Here is an 18,872-nt window from a genome sequence, read left to right as displayed (position 1 = left end):
GAGACCCACTCCAACGTCCGCGTAACACTTTTCTGCCCCCATGACGCCGGGTTAATACTAATCTTTTTAATCAAGAATAAATTCATTGATTTGTTTGTTCTAAGTAAATAACATGTACATATGTTGATAATCAACAAATTATCATCAAAACAATACAAAAGTTTTAGAATTAGTATCGAATTATTAAATTAAGAGATCTACTGTGTGAAAACGACCAAATAGTCTCCGGGCTAGGTGCCGCATTTGAGAATCTTACGGAAGGCCTTCCTGAATTCCGGGTTGAAGATAGTATAGATGACGGGGTTGAGGAAGGAGTTGATGTAGCCCAGCCAGGTGTTGAGGATGAAGACGGTAACACCGGGCGTAAATTGAAGACCGAATTTCGCACAAATGGCATCTAACACGTTGCAGGTGAAGAACGGAGTCCAGCAGAAGAGAAATACACCTAGTAAATAAATAAGCATTATTAGCATTCGATAGCATATTTTATCATTCGACTTTATTTAATTGAATACGAGTATAGTCAGATTCACGAGCAAAACTAGAGTATAATTTTTGGCAAAATTTACAATGTGATATTGTAGAATGTGAACATCCTTCCAAACATAATAAATTTAAGGCGTAATTGAGACAAGCCGTGTGTATATTTAATAAGCTCTTGAGACTTTAAATAGACGATGACAATGTTTCAAGTACAAAATGAATTAAACCAGTTTAATTTAAACGAGGAAAGTTGAAGAACATTTTAATTAAAATAAATTAAAAGTAATCTTTTTACCTAAAACAATTGCGAGCGTTTTAGTCGCTTTTCTCTCCTTTTTTGCTGAGGATTTCTCCCTTTTCTTTTTGCTTGCTTTATTTGCTTTGTATATCGTGAACCTAGCGGTCGCCGCACTTGCTTTTCTTTCCTTTTTACTGCTCGAGCCGTCTCTTATATCGTATTGACTAGTGCCAAGATCGTCGTCTGAGCGGAATGCGATAGACGCGTTTCTGAAAACAAATTGAAAATCTGAGAAAACATGCTCAATGCTTTATACTTTCTGCTTTAACATGCTTAGAAATGTATTTACTTTGGGACCATAATTTTTGAATGGCATTAATTTTGGTCGGATTAAATTATTACATACTACATTTGTAAATATATCTACATCATTCCCTGTTTACCCTGAGTCAGAATGATGTATACGAATTCTGCAACAGGAAATGACTTGAAAGGGGCAAAAAATCAAATGTGGAGTCTATTGAATACGGTAAATTGCCTTCGGGAGCGCTTTATTTTATAACTTAAGATTAATGGTAAAAGTAAACAAATAGTGTGACGGTAAAAATGTGGGGTTTTCAGTGACAAGATTATTCACTTTTTCGCTACGAAATAATATTGTAAAGTTTATGGGATTTAAATAAATATCCTAAATATTGATTAGTAACTTAAAGAATTAGAGTTACAACTTAGAAAACTATAACTTGACTTATATTTTATTACTACATAGTTGACGCCCGCAACTCCGTTGCGCCAAAATTGGTTAATCACGCGGAAACCGTACATTTTTCCCGGATAAAAAGTATTCTATGTCCTTTCCCGGGATTCAAAGTATCTATGTACCTACCACATTTCAGCTAAATCGGTTGAGTGGTTTGGGCGTGAAGAGGTAACAGACAGACAGACAGACAGACTGTCTGTCTGTCTGTCTGTCGCGTTTATAATAATATTAAGTATGGATTTTGACTCCTTATTACTTCAATTCGAATCAATAGCTGAAGCAATGGTGCAGGGTAGAGAAAAAAGGAAAACAACAAATGTCATTACTTTAGACCAGTTATAGTGGAGTTCTACACACAGATACTATTTTTGAAGTGAAACTTCTTTGGGCGCGTTGAGAATAAAATGTCAAGGTCATGTTATGGAATAGAGGGTCAAAACTTGAAATCATGACATTATTGGGTCACGACGCCGTCACTATTTTGGACAAAAGTTTCACTTCTGACTCGTGTACCTCGTGTACTTTGTATGCGCGCTCTTTTTTTACTTGTTCTTTTTATAAAATAAGGGGGCAAACGAGCAAACGGGTCACCTGATGGAAAGCAACTACTGTCGCCCATAGACATTCGCAACATCAGAAGAGCTGCAGGTACGTTGCCGGCCTTTTAAGAGGAAATACGTTCTTTTCTCGAAGGTTTGCAGTTCGTATTGAAAATACTCGTGACAGTTCGTTCCAGAGGTTTACAAAGTTACGCGAAAAACGCACGGTGGAAGACTTAACTCGCAGTTTTTGTCCCCTACCTGGAGTCCGAGTCCATCCTTTTGCCGTTCCTCTTCCTCTCGCAGCCCATGTTCCTGAGCACCGTCGCGTCGCGTAGCCCCGGCGAGGCGGGCGGCGAGATGTGGTCGCGGTCTAACGTGGACGCCGCGTATCCCGAGTCGTTATTGCCGTTCGGATCCGGAGGCTGGGACTTGAGACTACGTTTTGGGGTCCTGTTTGGAGAGAATAATATGTCAAAACTAGATGACGCCTGTGATTCCCTTGCGTCAAAACGTCGCGCGGGAACCGAACATTTTCCGGGATAAAAACTATGATACGTCCTTTCCCAGGACTCAAAGTATCTACATAGCTAGCAAATTCGGTTCAGCATTTTGAGCGTGACAGATATACAGACAGACTCACTTTTACATTTATAATATTACTTAGTATTGATATTGTGTGGTAACATAGTGTTACGTGCTAGGGTTCGAAGGATTTGGAGAGTAAGACCTGCTGACTCTTATGAAGACTTTAATCACTAGCACTAGGTCTAACACAAAGCACTAGGTCCAAAAGACAAAACACTATCACACAAAATTTGACACAAAAATGTTTCTACAAAATTCGCGCATGTACTCGGGCTAAAGTTTATAGAGTATTAAGCTTAACACTTTCCAATGACTTATCTGAAATAGATTGATTGACTGAGACTTGAAAAGTTGTGAAATGGATCTCGTTGCTAACACACCGTAAATCGGCTCTCGTAAACTAGTGAAAGGGTAATATCTGGTAATATCGTCCTAGATTTTATCCTATTGTTGCGAATTCGGACGACACACAGTGCCATCTAGAATCAAACCAGCGGAACTTATCGGGGGAACACAGATATCGTGAATTCTCCTACTCGATACTAGATGGCGTTAGGTGTACGATTACATGCGCGTATTTTCTAGAAACGTTCAACCCATTTTTACGCAAGTCAGGTGCGTTTGGAAACGAACTTTCTGGAACAGTCTGGGACTCGCCTCCGCCCATATAATAATTGAGCTTTCTTCTAGGTGACCAAAAGTGATATCAGTGAAACCTACGACTTGGCTACGACCTAGGTCAGTGCGCTTAGTGTTTTGGACCTAGTGCTTTGTGTTAGACCTAGTTAATAAAGTTAAAAAAAGTCTTCAAGAGAGTCAGCAAGTCTCTCTCTCCAAATTCTTCGAACCCTAGCACGTTAAAATATTATTGCTACATTGAAATCATACTTAGCAGTCTCTTCAGTGACGGTGGCGAGCATGAACTCGGTGGAGCGGTTGTTGGGGATCACGTGACACTCGTCGGCGTCCTCCAGCTCCACTGACTTCTTGTCGAAGCTGGAACAATATACAAATGTGAGGTATCCTTATGTGGGAATATGCGTAGGGGCAGCAAAGGAATATCTTCCAACTGAGCGAGGTGGCATGCTCGGTCAGGCCGAAGCCCATTTTAGCTGTCGTATATATTATACCGACGCACTTAGAAATCTTCGATGGCGTGATGCAGGAATGTGGCGCTGGCGATTGTGGCGCCGGCGATGGTGGCGCCACACTTATAATAACTCCCACACTGGTTTTAGTGACGGTGGCCGGTTTTCATTGAAACCAGACCTGTTACAAAGGAGTAATGTTATAGTGCCCAAGTGCGCAGTATACAAGGTATTCCTTTACTCCCGTAACCCAGTGGGACGAACGACCGACACGACTGGCAAAAGATCAGGTGCAGGATCGACTTTTTATATGCTCATCCGACCCATGGATCATCTTACTTGTCAGACAATCAGGTGATCAGCCTACATTGTCCTAACCAAACTTGGAAACTTGGAAATAACATGTTTCCAACGGTGGTTCCATGTTTCAAACTCACGACCTCCGAGTCAAGAGCCACGCTTTACCACCACTGGGCCACGGAGGCGTTAGAGGTTAGATGAATCCTTCCTAACATGTTTGCAGATACACAGTCAAATCCAGGAGCAGATGACGATAAAAATTACATTTTCATGCTGTCAATAATCAGTGAGAGTGTGACGACTGATAAAGTGTAAAATATAAATAAACTTTTTAAATGTTTTTAATAAGGAGATGTTTTGAAGTCGAATCGCATAGGATATTTTTTGTTATCAGCAAAATGTGCGATTTAAAAATTACCGCGAGGATAGTTGATGGCTTCTAATTGACCGTACTAATTAATATTAACCTTACCTGACGTAAGGTAAAAGCTCTTTTGTAGACACAATCATTATTAAAATCTTTGTTTCCTCGTCATTTTAAAACAGAATGCTAGGTATTGTGTTTGTAAATACCATAAACTTGTATATAAATAAGTCTATGGTAAATACAGAATAGCTTATCCACAAACAATTTAGGGTCACATCAGACGGCAACGCGACGCGTAGATGCATTTCTGAATTTGTATGGATTTGACAGATTTCATATTTGCAAGACGTTATTGAAATCTGTCTATGCAGTACAAAATTAGAAATGCACCTAATACAATCACGTTGCGGTCTGAATTGACCCTTAGTATGCCAATTAAAATTTATTCGGTTCAGTGCTGTGAAATCATGAAAAATATTTAAAAGAAATTGCAAAATACACCCAAAATAAATCATGAATTTCCACAAACGCTGATCATCAGATTTCGCACACAATTTATCTTCCATAATGTATTCGAGCGAAATAAAGCACACGAGGTGAAACAACAAGATTTTCATACCAGATCCCAGCTTGGGCACGCCCAATGTCCCGCTGGAATAGAATCTGTCCACCCGCGTAGATTTATTAGCTTCGGTTTGGTTTTTAAATATTTATTTCGCCGTATAGAATTGCCATTTAAAAACAACAATTTAAATGCGGCGTTTTAACCGAACTTTTGTTATTTGCTGCCTCGAGAATTCGAAAGAACAGCAATATAAGTAGAAGTAACTTTAATACAAACTACTTCTGATAAACTTAAATTGATCTACGAAAGTGCACCTTTGTTCTTCAAATAATTTCGTTTGTATGATACCACTTTTATAATACCGTTCGTGACTTTATTGTGGATGCGAAGATTCAATGGGTCATAAAATTTGACAGCCCGTAGTATTTTTGCACGGTGGTAAACAAAATTGTTAAATGAACTACTAGCTAGACCTGGTAAGCCAAATGCTATAGCGGTAATTTTCTATATTAATATGCATGTACATGTTTAAAAACCTTTCCCTTTAACATTTTTAACATTTATTAAAAAACCGCATCAAAATCAACGGACACACATCGAGAAGCGTCTTTAATTCAAACTACAAGTATGTAGTATGTATTGGTAGAAGGCATTTAATCCCCAACAGCAAGTGCAGTGTGATGAGATCTTAGTGATATCAGAAACCAATAGATATGCATCAGCAGGTTCAATTATTATCCAATTCAATTTGCGAGTAATCACCAGCGCACGCGATACGATGCATAAACAATTAATTTGTTAAATTGATGACTCCATCGATCTTGCCTGTCAGTGATATGCAACACGGGCCTTAATGAAAGATGGCCCATGTGGAAACTATGTGCATTTTCATCAATTTCAACTGTAATCACGTCTGGACATTTCGGTAATCAATTAACGACATTTTACACCAACGTGCAACATGCAACAGTTACAAAATAAACCCTCAATGCACTGAATTCGTTTATGTCATGTCAACATTAAAATTATATGAAAAAGTAATTAATTCATTAAGACCTAAGCGGCCGCATCCGGCCGCGATAACAATACATAAGCTATTGTGTCTGTAGAAATATGTACTGGAAAAGGGGAAATTTAAACGTGGGAGAGCCATGCTTCGGCACGAATGGGCCGGCTCGACCGGAGAAATACCACGTTCTCACAGAAAACCGGCGTGAAACAGCGCTTGCGCTGTGTTTCGCCGAGTGAGTGAGTTTACCGGAGGCCCAATCCCCTACCCTATTCCCTTCCCTACCCACCCCTATTCCCTTCCCTTCCCTACCCTCCCCTATTCCCTCTTAAAAGGCCGGCAACGCACCTGCAGCTCTTCTGATGCTGCGAGTGTCCATGGGCGACGGAAGTTGCTTTCCATCAGGTGACCCGTTTGCTCGTTTGCCCCCTTATTTTCATTAAAAAAAATGCGCTGAATTCGTTTTCTGTCATGTCAACATTAAAATTATATGAAAAAGTAATTTTAATGTAGAAATATGTACTGGACAAGTGAAATTTTCTATTAGATAAAGACTCAGCGGAGGCATATCTGTTTATTTGTTATTTTAGAGATCCTATTTGCATCTGATATTATGACTCTGCACTACACTGTTCTGACCCATTAATGTTTCTAGTGCCAAACAAATAAAAATTCGTTCCGTTGCCAATCACAATAACTATAGTAATAATAATATTATGTTTGATATCAGCAGATCACCAAATATCCTTTGATGCCTGAGTAACTTACCTGTCATCATGATCATCCTCATTGCTCCCCGACCCGGTGTTAGTTGGTGCATCCAACGCCGTCTCGAGCTGTCTCGTCGTGGCGACGTTCTCTATCACCACGGCTGCCGTCGCCGGCTCCGACACCGGTGGCTGCTCCGGTGGCTGCTTCGCTGCTCTCTGCTTCTTCGCGCGGTTTCTTAAAGCCTAAAAAATTTAAAATATTAAGTGTGCGCCACCTGGCACTTGCGCCACCTGGAACTTGCGCCACCTGGCACTAGGGTTGCCAACTCTCGAAAGGACCAACCCGGGAGAATTGTAGGGGGGGGGGGGGGGGGACAATTTCTCTATTTCAATTTCGTAAGGTACTCGTAGTCGTTAATCCAAGCGAATTTCTTCGAACAGATTTAAATAGGATTGTCCAATCCAACTTCATCTTACAATTTTTCACTAAGTCAGTTATAAATTATGCAATAATTATCAGTTTTTGAAAAACCGGAGAAATTATCGTTCTCCGGGAGGACGGGAGGTTAAGCATTATTACCGGAGTCTCCCGGGCAATCCGGGAGGGTTGGGAACCCTACCTGGCACTAGCGCCACCGATAATTGAGTTATATTTCTAGAAAACAGAAATAAAATATATTAAAAAATCGGCCAAGTGCGAGTTGGACTCGCGCATGAAGGGTACCATGGGTAGTATATATACATGAAGGGTACCATAGGGTACATGAACCACAACAGCGCAAAAATACGCTAAAAATGGTGTTTTTGTATGGGAGCCCCCCTTGATTATTTCATTTATTTAAATATTATTATAAATTATTAAAGTACAAATAAACTGAGTATTTTGTGAAAATTTCAAGTGACTATGTATTGCCGTTACTGATATCGAGCAAAAAATAGCAAAAAAATTACGTTTGTTGTATGGGAGCCCCCCTTAAATATTTAATTTATTTTGTTTTTGGTATTTGTTGTTATAGCGGCAACAGATATACACAATCGGTGACAGAAGTCTAGCTATAGCGGTTCTTGAGTTACAGCCTGGAGACACACAGACAGACAGACGGACGGACGGACAGACATAGTCTCGCCGGGTTAGTTCCCGAACCGGTGGTAGGCCCCAGTAGCAACAACGTTCGGAAAATGTTTGAAAAAAACTTATTCTGAATAAAAATTTTTGAGTTTGACTTTGACTTTGACTTAGTAATAGGGTCCCGTTTTTATCCTTTGGGTACGGAACCCTAAAAAGAACTGTTTTTGGTCCTAAGTAAAAAAATAAACAAATAAAAATCCAAAAGTGACCATAATAATTGGGAGTGAACCAAAAATTCTCTTAATCAATGTCATATTGGAACGTAAAAAGTTATAACAAAAATACTATCCGCCATTATCTAATGCTTATATTTTCTGTTTTTTCTTTATTTGTGGTTTTCCAGAACTAGAATCAAGCAATAGGTGGCGCTAGTGCCAGAAAGTACGCGCCTTCAAGATACAAGAATGCTTTTATCATCCAACCCGTTTAAAGATTTTTTGGACCATCCATAAAAACATGAGGGTTTGTAAACACCATTAAAAAGTAATACCAGATGATTGTCGAGTTAAAATTAACGTTGTACTCGTTTCCCCCGAGTATGATATGCTTTGCATAAAATATGCAATCGAGAAATTACGTGGGTTTTTACTCGACGAGGTTATTAAGATATTCATGCTGAAGCTTCTCGCCGGTATCAGTATTCAGTAATAATTTACAATAATAAATATGGAATGATACGCTTTATCGACTTGACCTACGGCACCGCAACGATTGCTAGAATTCCCAGGTTCAAAATAACGTCATATTGTATTTATAAACTTATTTTTGATAAAAAAATACTTGTATTAAATCATGTAAGCGCTTTGTTATATTGTGTGTACTGTCTTGTTTGTAGATGAGTTTAGTTTGGGTTTAATCTAAGGGGTTGAATTTAAGACATAATGCTCCAAATCCCATGGTGTTTAAATGTTAATGACAAACTTATATTATGATCTTATTTTATCTTCTTGCTCTGTTTTTTTTTTTGGATCTGAGCAGTGTGTTTCGTTCAAAGTGATGATGCAAGAAATTTACTTAAAATATTATCATTATAAATAATATTTACAAATACATTAGCACCAGTACAGTATTAACAATTTCTCTCTATCTTCTTATTTTCAAACGATAGGTTTTTCAAGCAAGAGTATAGTAATAAAAAAAATTCAATGTACCCAGTTGACTCTTCCGGAATTACTTACCGTTTCATGTCCCACCCTATAACCGCCAAAATTCATTTGTCTGTAGAGCAAGTGCAAGTTTTAATAGTTTCTAATTAGGTAGAAATATTGAAGACATTTTTAAAATAAAATCATCCCAGATTTGTAGGATTTTATCAAATGAGTATTTTAAGCTGAAAAAGTGAGAATGGTTACATTTATGGTATTGAATAGTTATGTAGTATGTAATAAGTAATGAGTGCGTTCTGTGAGTGATTATGTTACAAACAATATGGCTTAATCTAAATTAAGCCATATTGTTTGTTGTTAATAAGTAATTACTGTGGAGTGTTGTTGCTTGCGCATGTTACTTAGATATTATTAATGCTTCATTTTTCACTTTTTTGTTACTTATATGTGAAAACTTTTTAATTGGCTTTATGTTTCTATAATTTATATCCCTACTGAAATTTTTGGCAAGCTGTAAGTTTTCTGAATAAAATAAATTAAAAATAAAAAAATAACACAGTCTGGTGCAATTATCCCAAAGAATGCGCAAGTAACTCACCTTAAAAATATTATAATAGAGGAACATCATCATGATGCAGGGGATATAGAAGGAGCCGAGCGACGAGTAGAGGACGTAGTTCTGGCTGTTGAACAGGCACTCGTTGTAGTTCCTGTCGGGGGTGTCGTTGAGGCCTAACACTATGGGGGCGCCGATGGCGGCGGAGATCATCCAGACGAGGACGATGGTAAACCAGACCCTTCGGTTGTTTTTGTGCTTCGCGTACTTGATTGGCTGAGTTACTGCTATGTACCTGTGGAGAAAGACATTGAATCAATATTGTATTGTTTGCTTTAAAACTATCAATCAAATTCATAACTTTGGAGAGTTATGGTTTAATTTGATAGCCTACTTTCAGCAGTGGACGGCAATGGGCTGATTATGATGATGAGGATGATAAATTTGAAAGCAGCAATGGTCAACACCTTCAAACATTATAATGTCAAAGATAGAGAGATCTTTATCTATTATTTTGTTGTAGTGGTTGTGTGATTGGAGCAAGAAAATAATTTTGATGACTTACTGACTTAGTTTTGGACTTTTTTTTAAACATAAACCGTTTAAAAGTAACGACTTAAAACAAAAAATTCATCAAGTAATTCAAACAAAGCAAAATACGCTGTTTCGATTGCTGATACTAAAGTTTCCAGTAAATCAAAAAGTACAACATTAAGTGGGTATCGAGTTAATCAAATTGCACTCCAAGAAGTCCGGGACATAAATCGCGAGTTATCTTAACTATCAAATCCGAAGCTATTAGTGGCGAGTTCGGAATTCGGTCAAGTGACCGAGGAGTCACTTGACGTTCATTAGATAGTTTGCCGGAATGTTAACTGTATCACTTAGCTGAACTTAGCTCATAACTTGGGAAGTTTTGGACGAATCCTGCATGATCATCATGATTAGACGAATAGTTGTATGGTTTTCAGCGTGAAAAGAAAATGTTTAACATATTCTATTTAAAAATAGATGAAATTAATTTTGAACCATTCTACAAAAAATAAGAAGACTTACATACCAATTGACTGTTAAAATTAAATAGTTATTTACGTTTTACTCACATAATTTTGTTCAGTTTAAAGAAAATAACACAATTTTAATTTGTCGGATATATTTCTATATTTTTTGATGATAGAATAAAATAATAATATCCCCTAGGATTGGCCTACCAAACTAGATCACCTATAAAACAGAAAGAAGTTACGTATGATGATTGATGAGTAACTCACCTATCAACAGAGATTGCAACGAGATTGAAGATGCTTGAAGTGGATGAGGTAACGTCCATGGCGATGTACACGTCGCAGATGAACGCTGGCAGACCCCACGAGCCGTGCACCTGAAATAAAAAGCACTTTAGCATAATATACGACATAAACATTAAACATTAGAGCCTTTTTGTTTTTTGTGTACAAACTAGAAAGCAAAGATTGAAAAATGTTTTTGCTACAAGAATTTCAAGGGCGAATCTCCAAAGACTTCTATCTCAGTATAAATAGAAGTTTTTGCGAATCTCAAGAAAAATATAACTGCTACGTAATTCCAAAAATTAAAAATATACTAAATAATAAGAATATACTCGATTTATTTATAAATAAAATTTAAAATAAATATACTTAGGTATATATATTTTTATTTTTATTGTCGGACCGCTTTATAACTTACGTGCAACCAAAACGAAACAATGTAACTGTACCAAAATCTTTACCATAACATTTAATGAAAACATCAAACCCATTTAATTGGATCAAACATTTCTTTGATTGCTAGCTAGAACGTTTCTTTGTCAACGTGAACTTCGCCGTTCGAAATCCAATTTGAAAGCAATCCATCATCCCCCGGCCCGTGACGTCACATCCGCAAACACACGCCGCTTCCGGTGGCCATTACTACCCTCCATTATTCGCCATCTTTTGTGTCCTTGCTTTTATTACTTTCTCTCCAAATTGATAACATACGACACGACAAGTGTTTTTAATTTTTACAAAAGCGGATTAGAAGATCCTCTTTTATAAAAATACTTGTCGTAGCTACATTTAAAAATTCAGGCTTGCTTCATAAAGTTCATATTCAAATCCTCGAATCTATCTAAAGATTGTCATAGACCTCAAGATATGAAGAAAAAGTTAATGATATAAAAAATTTACCCAACCAATTTTTTTGTGAATAAAATTTGCCGTGTTTTTAATAATCATCTTAATTATTGGTTTTTTCATTAAGTACGGATCTATAGTGATACAGAGTGAAGTGTAGGATCGGATATAGAGTAATGTAATAACTCATATAAAAATTCATTTAAATGTTACATAATAAGTAATAACGAGCTCTGATTTCTAAATCACTAACGTTGTTTTGTCCTAACTATAAATTCCGAATGAAATATAATTACTATAATATAACGACGATAAAAAGTTATTAAAAATTCTCCATAAAACAATGTTATGAAAATAATTATATGTAAGGCAAATAAAGTCAAGGAAAAATTGGCCCAGCCGATCCTGTAATTATTGTAACGATATTGACTAGGCGTTTCAGATGCCACGACATAATATCGTATCATGTAAAAGTATACTTAGTCCGTTTATCGGAGAACTGGCTAAGTCTGATTTTGATGTATTATTTGAGTCCAACAATTCTGGACCTTCACATAATATTCCCCAATACGAACGTGCATTCAATCAAGTAATTGTTTTCACATTTCAATGAGGAATAATCATAGCCTGTACGATTCCTCTAAAGGATATTTTCTATTTTTTGCGGATCTAAGATATTAGTCGCAGAAAAATTGTTAATAAAATATTAGATGATAAACATTGGTATTTATTAAAAAAGCTCGAGTAAAGTGGAATAAACACTTTAAGGGTGGGTTGCTTCAGAGGCGTGGTTATCGTCAAATATGGCTTTTTTTACTAGGGATTTGACATTTCATTTGACATTTTGTTATGGTTAAAGTTATAGTTATAGTTAAAGTAAGTTGGTGCAACCCACATTTTTTTCTGCACCAAGACCCGTGTCGTTTTAATGATGGTAATTGTATCTGGAAGTATTCAAAGATCTTTAAAGGCTTTTAAATTACCATATTCCTTACTATTTGCCGTTCCTTCCACTTGACACCACCAAAACGACACCACCGGTGGTGTCATATTAAAGAACCGCTAGTCCATAATATGACACCACCCTAGTAAAGTCAAGATGTCCATATTTTGAGGGACAGATAAATATAAACTTTACTGCTTGAACTTAATTGGAGTTTTCATATCAACAAAACTATGTAACATCTTACATCACTAATAGTTGGTGGTGTCATATGGACTAGGGATTTTATCGGTGGTGTCAAGTGGAATGATCGCTATTTGCTTGTGTATAAATAATTCTGTTCATTGTTTTCACTTTAATAATAATAATATCATAATAATATCTATGGACGCTTCACACCACGTCAGTCTGGCCCCATGCTAAGTACCTGAAGGACTTGTGTTACGGGTACCAGACAACGGAAATATATTTAATACTTTTATACTATACATATATTTAAGATTTTTTTATTATATAATACACATATTTAATACACATCCATGACCCAGGAACTTTGAAAACTTTTTGTTCCGTCGGCGGGATTCGAACCCGCGACCCCCGGCTTGAGCTACCGACAGCCCACCCACTGAGCCACAGAGGTCGACTTTAAAATCACTTTCTTTGAATCCTCTTAAATGATAATATTTCAGTATGTAGTTCTCCGTCCCATCGAACTCACTTGTTAGGTTAATATTATTTTCATCGCAGAACTTTTTAAAAGCTTTGCCGACAACAATAATTTCCTTTCCAATGTCTTTACAAATAGTTTCTGGAAAGGTCTATAGATTTTGATGATCTTTTCGCTCACAAATATGGTGAGCATGGCGAATAGGTTGGTGGTGATGATAATTACCGAAACGATGAGCGTGATGGCGATTTTTCCAGGGACAATTCGACTAACTAAAACAGTGATACTCCGCTAACGCGAGCGCAGCAAGGAGCACGATAGTTTATAGCTGTAGACGATACACTATTCAGAGTGTGACTGTGGTTGAAAGCATTGCAATTCTTATACCTATTAGCTATGTCCAATTGTCCACACTATGCGCTTTCGCCTTCAATTTTCGTCATCTTCTTTCATTCAACTTTCGTTTTGGCGCATTCAATAATTGAATGCGTCAACGAACGCAACGCCAACATTGTCATTTTTGTTTTTTGGATACGGTCAGAGGGCATGCGTCGCGGGCATTCCTCTCGTTCACTGTTGACTGCGCTATAACGCATGCCCTTGACGATCAGAAAAAGGCACATTGTGGACAAAGCTATTGATAATTTTTCGTCAATTTTCACATTATCAGAAAACGATCAACAATATTATGAGAGCCAAGTATTTGCTATCTCTTGTTTCCGACTCTGAGAAACATTGTTGACTCGGTATAGTAATCATTTTTTCAGATCCTTTTCTTTTTTTTCTTAATGTTCACAATATTGTTTACTTTGTTTTTGTTTTAAATTTAGTAGTATATTATTTTTGGGTTGCTGTCTAGCCTGGAACTTAAGATTATGTTTGTATAACCTGTCTGTATACTAAATATTTAAAAAAATATATTTACGTTGTACTTGATATGTTTTAATAAAGTGATATTTTTTTAAATTTACTTTTCTTTTAATTATTAAAATATTTATGATGTGGAAAAAAAGGAAAAAAGACTTATACGACCGTAACTTCCTTTTCATACCTTCCAGTAATAGGATAAGTCAGTTAATTAGAAAGTTCTGGAGTGAAAATCTGCTAATATACTTTAGGAGAATACAACCAATATTTACGAATTAGCGTAAGATTTTCATACTCCGTTATTGTTATTATAATATTATTTTGATAACCTAAGACAAGACATTAATATAAAACTTTAGAAAAGAGACAATAGCTTATCTATTCTTATCGCGGCCGGATTTGGCCGCTTGGGGCTTCATAAATATAGTAAAACAAAATGTAATTTTATGTCTTAAAATATAAAAATACTAAAATCATTCGATATTGTTTTTACCGTTATATTATTTTTTAGATATTATAATAACGGTAAAAACAATATCGAATGTTTATCATAATATTATTATTACTCCTACCAAATTTTTTTAACAATTTGTATTTTCATGGAGCCTATGATCGAAATCTTCTCAAAATATTTATTTTGGAACTAAAAACGTAGAAAGTCCTACATTTGAAATTCAACTTTTATATGAACTTTACCATTATTATTTATTATGTAAAATAACTAAAGAAAATAATATATCATTTACTTACATTTTCATTACTTCAAAATTTCTATCAGGATACTTAGAATAAATCTCATGTTCTTAATTAATGTTCCTGTAAGTTCATCAATTAAATATACATGGTTTGTTTAGTTCACTCGTCACTGTACCATAGTTATTGTAAATGAGAAGCAAAATTATTTCATAAAACTTTTATTAAGCTAACTTAGATTTAAATTAAATGTTACCACTTCTGTACCCTAATTGGCCTGCTACACTCATGTTTGGCACTTTCTTCACCGCTTCGTCAACATCATCACAATATAGAACCTTCTCATTTCTCGAATTAGTTTTGTATGGAAAATACACTTTGAGTGTTTTGTGCTCGAAGACCCAGCTCGCTTGACTGGTGTCAATTGTGGCTGGAAGTATCCTCAGATCTTTAAATGCTTTCACATTTCCACCCTTACTTTCTGCTGTTGTGTAAATCAATCTATTCATTACTTTGATTTCGAAATCACTGTTTGTGAATTCTGGTAGTTGATATTTCAGAATGTAGTTGTCCTGTCCATGAAGCTCACTCGTAATGTTCATATTATTTTCATCACAGAACTTCTTCAATGCTTTATCAATAAGAATGATAGCTTTTCCAATATCCTCAAAAGTCGTCGCTGGAAAGTTGGATGAACTTTCTTGATGTTGGTGATCCATATGTCCACAATGGTGATGGCGATGATGATGGAAGTGATGATCACCGTATCCGTGACCATGGTGGTATCCTGAATGGTTAGTGTTCCGAGTACAATTAGAGTTTCCGAAGCAGTGGCACTCCGCAGTAGCGAGTCCAACCAGGAACACAAGTAAGCGATACATGTTTTAGTGTATGTGTGACTGAGGAGTAAAGAAAACAAGAAAAATATAGACTTTTTTAAAATGACCTCTTGATAAGCTTAACCTTTCTGTAGTGGATGCTGCACATTGCATGTCCAAATCTTAAGTGCCATTTTGTTAAAAGGCTTTTAATATTAATTGGACTTTATTTTTAGAAAACATGATAAAAAATATGATCTACGAGCTTTTGCCCGCGGCTTCGCTCGCGTTAGCAAGTATTATTATATACAAAATTTCATCCCCTATTTTGACCCCTTGGGGGTAGAATTGATCAAAATCCTTTCTTAGCGGATGCCTACGTCATAACATCTACCTGCATGCAAAATTTCAGCCCGATCCGTCCAGTGGTTTTGGCTGTGCGTTGATAGATCACCAATCACCATATCAGTCAGTCACCTTTGAGTTTTATATATATACTCGTATATAGATTTTCTCAAAGAATAGAAAACAATGTTTTTAAAAGTATCATAAAATTATTACAATTATTATTTACAGTTTTTGGTCATTATTTCTAGTACCAGTGCAACATAAGCTTTATTTTATCAGTGTCTATTAACAACTTGAGTTGGTATTTCCATATAATACTTATGACATAGGCATATTATTATTCCTTCAAGCCCCATTAGAGTACCGATGATCGAGCGTACAATGACCCTGTTATAATTGCTATTATAATGAACAATAAATTGAGACTTCACTACATAATACATATTATAAAACAAAGTCGCTTTTTTCCCTCATGTCCCTTTGTTCCCTTTAATCTTTAAATTACGCAACGGATTTTAATGCGGTTTTCTTTAATAGATAGAGTGATTAAAAAGGAAGGTTTATAAGTATAATAACATTCATTAAATAGTGGAGAAATACTGTTATTTTTGGGGCTTTTAATGTGATGTCGTAAATAATTACATTTTTTTCCGCTTACATTGCAAACGCAGGCTGAACCCTACGAGATTTATCAAAATAATGTACTAAGTATTGTACAACATGAAAATGTCTACAGAAAACTCCGTGATGGTATAATATGTCTATCTCTTATGGATACCCCAAAATAAAATTTTTTTTGTCATTTACTTTTTACTACAAATAATGGCTAACTTTCGAAGCGATTTTAACCAATACGACATTAACCCTTATTCAATTAAATACATTGTTGATTTAATATAGATAATCTATAATTATGGCCCTTTACATCATAATAATATTATGATTTAAATGAATATTTTCAAAGATATTACAGATTCTAAAATTGCGGGACGTGGCTTTTGCGGCGGTACCGACCAATACTAATACGGGCCATGGGTAGTAATGAATATAATTAAAAACTACTGAATAGATTTTAATCATTTCTTCAGTGAGTGACATAGGCCCTCCGTGAGTGACATAGGTCCTAACCTAGGTATATATTTTATACCCGTGCGAAGCCGGGGCGGGTCGCTAGTTTAAGATAAAAAAAAACTACAGAAAAAAATTTATTAAGTATAGAAATTTTCATATGAAGCCCTCGATTAACTATCGTCGTTAAATGATATCAGTTATAGAGTGCACTGAAAAAAAAATCTTTTTCCTCACCTCCGGGCGGAAAACTAGTCCATTGATATGTTACAACTTACAATAATTTAAGAACCGAATATTGCGTATTTTATTAGAGGACGCAATTTTATTTTTGGGATATGTTGCGGGGGTCAATAGAAGCTTAACCTTAAGTTTGTGGGGTCGTCACCCTTGTCCCTCGCCCGCCATCTTGAAAAAAGGGGTGATAACACCATTTTCACGATATTTCGGAAACTATACGTCTTACAAAAAAATTGTAAGATCATAATTTGGTGCAAACTATTTCGCCTACTATTATGTTTATATTATATAACTATTTACCCTCCATTAAAAATCAAAAAAGTTATTATAAGCAGAAAAGCGCCCGCGATTGACAGTGAGGTGTGAGATATTGTCAATCACGGCTTTGTGTAGAAAATGACAAGTTTTTGACAGGGAGTCAATGACCGCTGCCGCCATGTTTCGCCGAGTACAGTATAAAATAGATGAATATCAATATCAATATATTCACTAAAAAAAATATTTTTCATATGCACATAACTTTTTACTGACAGCTTATTTTTAATTTATCTCAAATTGAAAGTTACTCTATAGTCTATATATTTTAATGGACAATAACTCAATATAGGTCTCGTTAGTGGTGGAAATTTGGACCACTTTACTTCATTCTCCTTTCTTCAAATTAAGTTCAACGTAAAGAGGTAAGAGGCAGACAAACAGCTAGACATAGTACACACTTTCGAACTTTTATATTTAGTGTGGATAAGTTCACTGTTCCATAGTTATTGAAAATGAGAAACAAAATTATTTCATAATTTTTTTATTAAACTGATTTACATTTAAATTAAAATATATTTGGCATGTTTGGCACTATCTTCACCGCTTCGTCAACATTATCACAATATAGTACCTCCTCATATGTTGAATTACTTTTGTATGGAAAAGTAACTTTGAGTGTTCTGTTTGCGAAGACCCATCTCGCTTGGGTGATGTCAACTGTAGCTGGTAGTATCCTTAGATCTTTAAATTCTTTTACATTTCCATCCTTGCTTTCTGCTGCTGTGTAAATCAATCTATTCATCACTTTGATTTGGAAATCACTGTTTGTGAATCCTGGTAGTTGATATTTCAGAATATATTTGTTCTGATCGTATAGCTCACTTGTAATAGTCATGTTATTTTTATCGCAGAACTTTTTTAAAGCTTTGTCTATGAGAATCATACTTTTACCGATATCTTCAAAGGTAGATCCTGGGAAGTTTTCTGGAATTCCATTATTGCCACAGAGATTAGTGCGATTGCGTTTTTTTTTCCAATAACAATTACCATTGTCGTGACAAAGGCAATCTACAACAGAGATAACGACGAGAAACACAAGTAAAAGATACATTATTTAGCGTTCGACTGAGTATAAAAAATATTTTGTAAAATGTAGACTCGTTTGCGATAACCTATTGATAAGTAAGTCTTAACTTAGTTGGATAGTGAACGGGACCCAAGACTTCGTTTTCTGTCCATCCGTCTGTCTATCTCCAGGCTGTATCTCAAGAACCCCTGTAGCTAGACTTCTGAAATTTTGTTGCAGCTATAACAACAAATACTATAAACAAAATATACTAATATTCAATGTGATTTCTTTGGCCATTCTTGCTCGATAATATCAATAATGGCAACAG

At 35.9% G+C, this 18,872-nt stretch overlaps 2 protein-coding genes across 4 annotated transcripts; both read right to left on the bottom strand.

Moving 5' to 3' along the window:
- Nucleotides 1-205: 205 nt before the first annotated feature.
- On the bottom strand, nt 206-10,816 carry LOC121734721 (dopamine D2-like receptor). Its single transcript, XM_042125321.1, has 7 exons — nt 10,710-10,816; nt 9,481-9,733; nt 6,706-6,890; nt 3,497-3,604; nt 2,282-2,473; nt 779-990; nt 206-445 (listed from the first exon to the last, which is right to left on the bottom strand). The coding sequence occupies exons 1-7, from the start codon at nt 10,766-10,768 to the stop codon at nt 231-233; spliced, it is 1,224 nt and encodes a 407-aa protein (XP_041981255.1). The 5' UTR covers nt 10,769-10,816; the 3' UTR covers nt 206-230.
- Nucleotides 10,817-14,960: 4,144 nt separating this feature from the next.
- LOC121734733 lies at nt 14,961-18,607 on the bottom strand. 3 transcript variants are annotated; one of them, XM_042125336.1, is made up of 2 exons: nt 18,380-18,607; nt 14,961-15,354 (listed from the first exon to the last, which is right to left on the bottom strand). In XM_042125336.1, the coding sequence occupies exons 1-2, from the start codon at nt 18,584-18,586 to the stop codon at nt 14,989-14,991; spliced, it is 573 nt and encodes a 190-aa protein (XP_041981270.1). In that variant the 5' UTR covers nt 18,587-18,607; the 3' UTR covers nt 14,961-14,988. The 3 variants fall into 3 exon arrangements, with proteins under 3 accessions (XP_041981270.1, XP_041981269.1, XP_041981268.1); XM_042125335.1 differs by having other exon boundaries at nt 14,961-15,357; nt 18,383-18,607; XM_042125334.1 differs by lacking the exon at nt 18,380-18,607 and having other exon boundaries at nt 14,961-15,627.
- Nucleotides 18,608-18,872: the final 265 nt, after the last annotated feature.

This window comes from Aricia agestis, chromosome 16 (genome assembly GCF_905147365.1).
Source record: "Aricia agestis chromosome 16, ilAriAges1.1, whole genome shotgun sequence".
NCBI classification, from domain to species: domain Eukaryota; kingdom Metazoa; phylum Arthropoda; class Insecta; order Lepidoptera; family Lycaenidae; genus Aricia; species Aricia agestis.
This window is presented reverse-complemented; position numbering and strand designations above follow the sequence as displayed.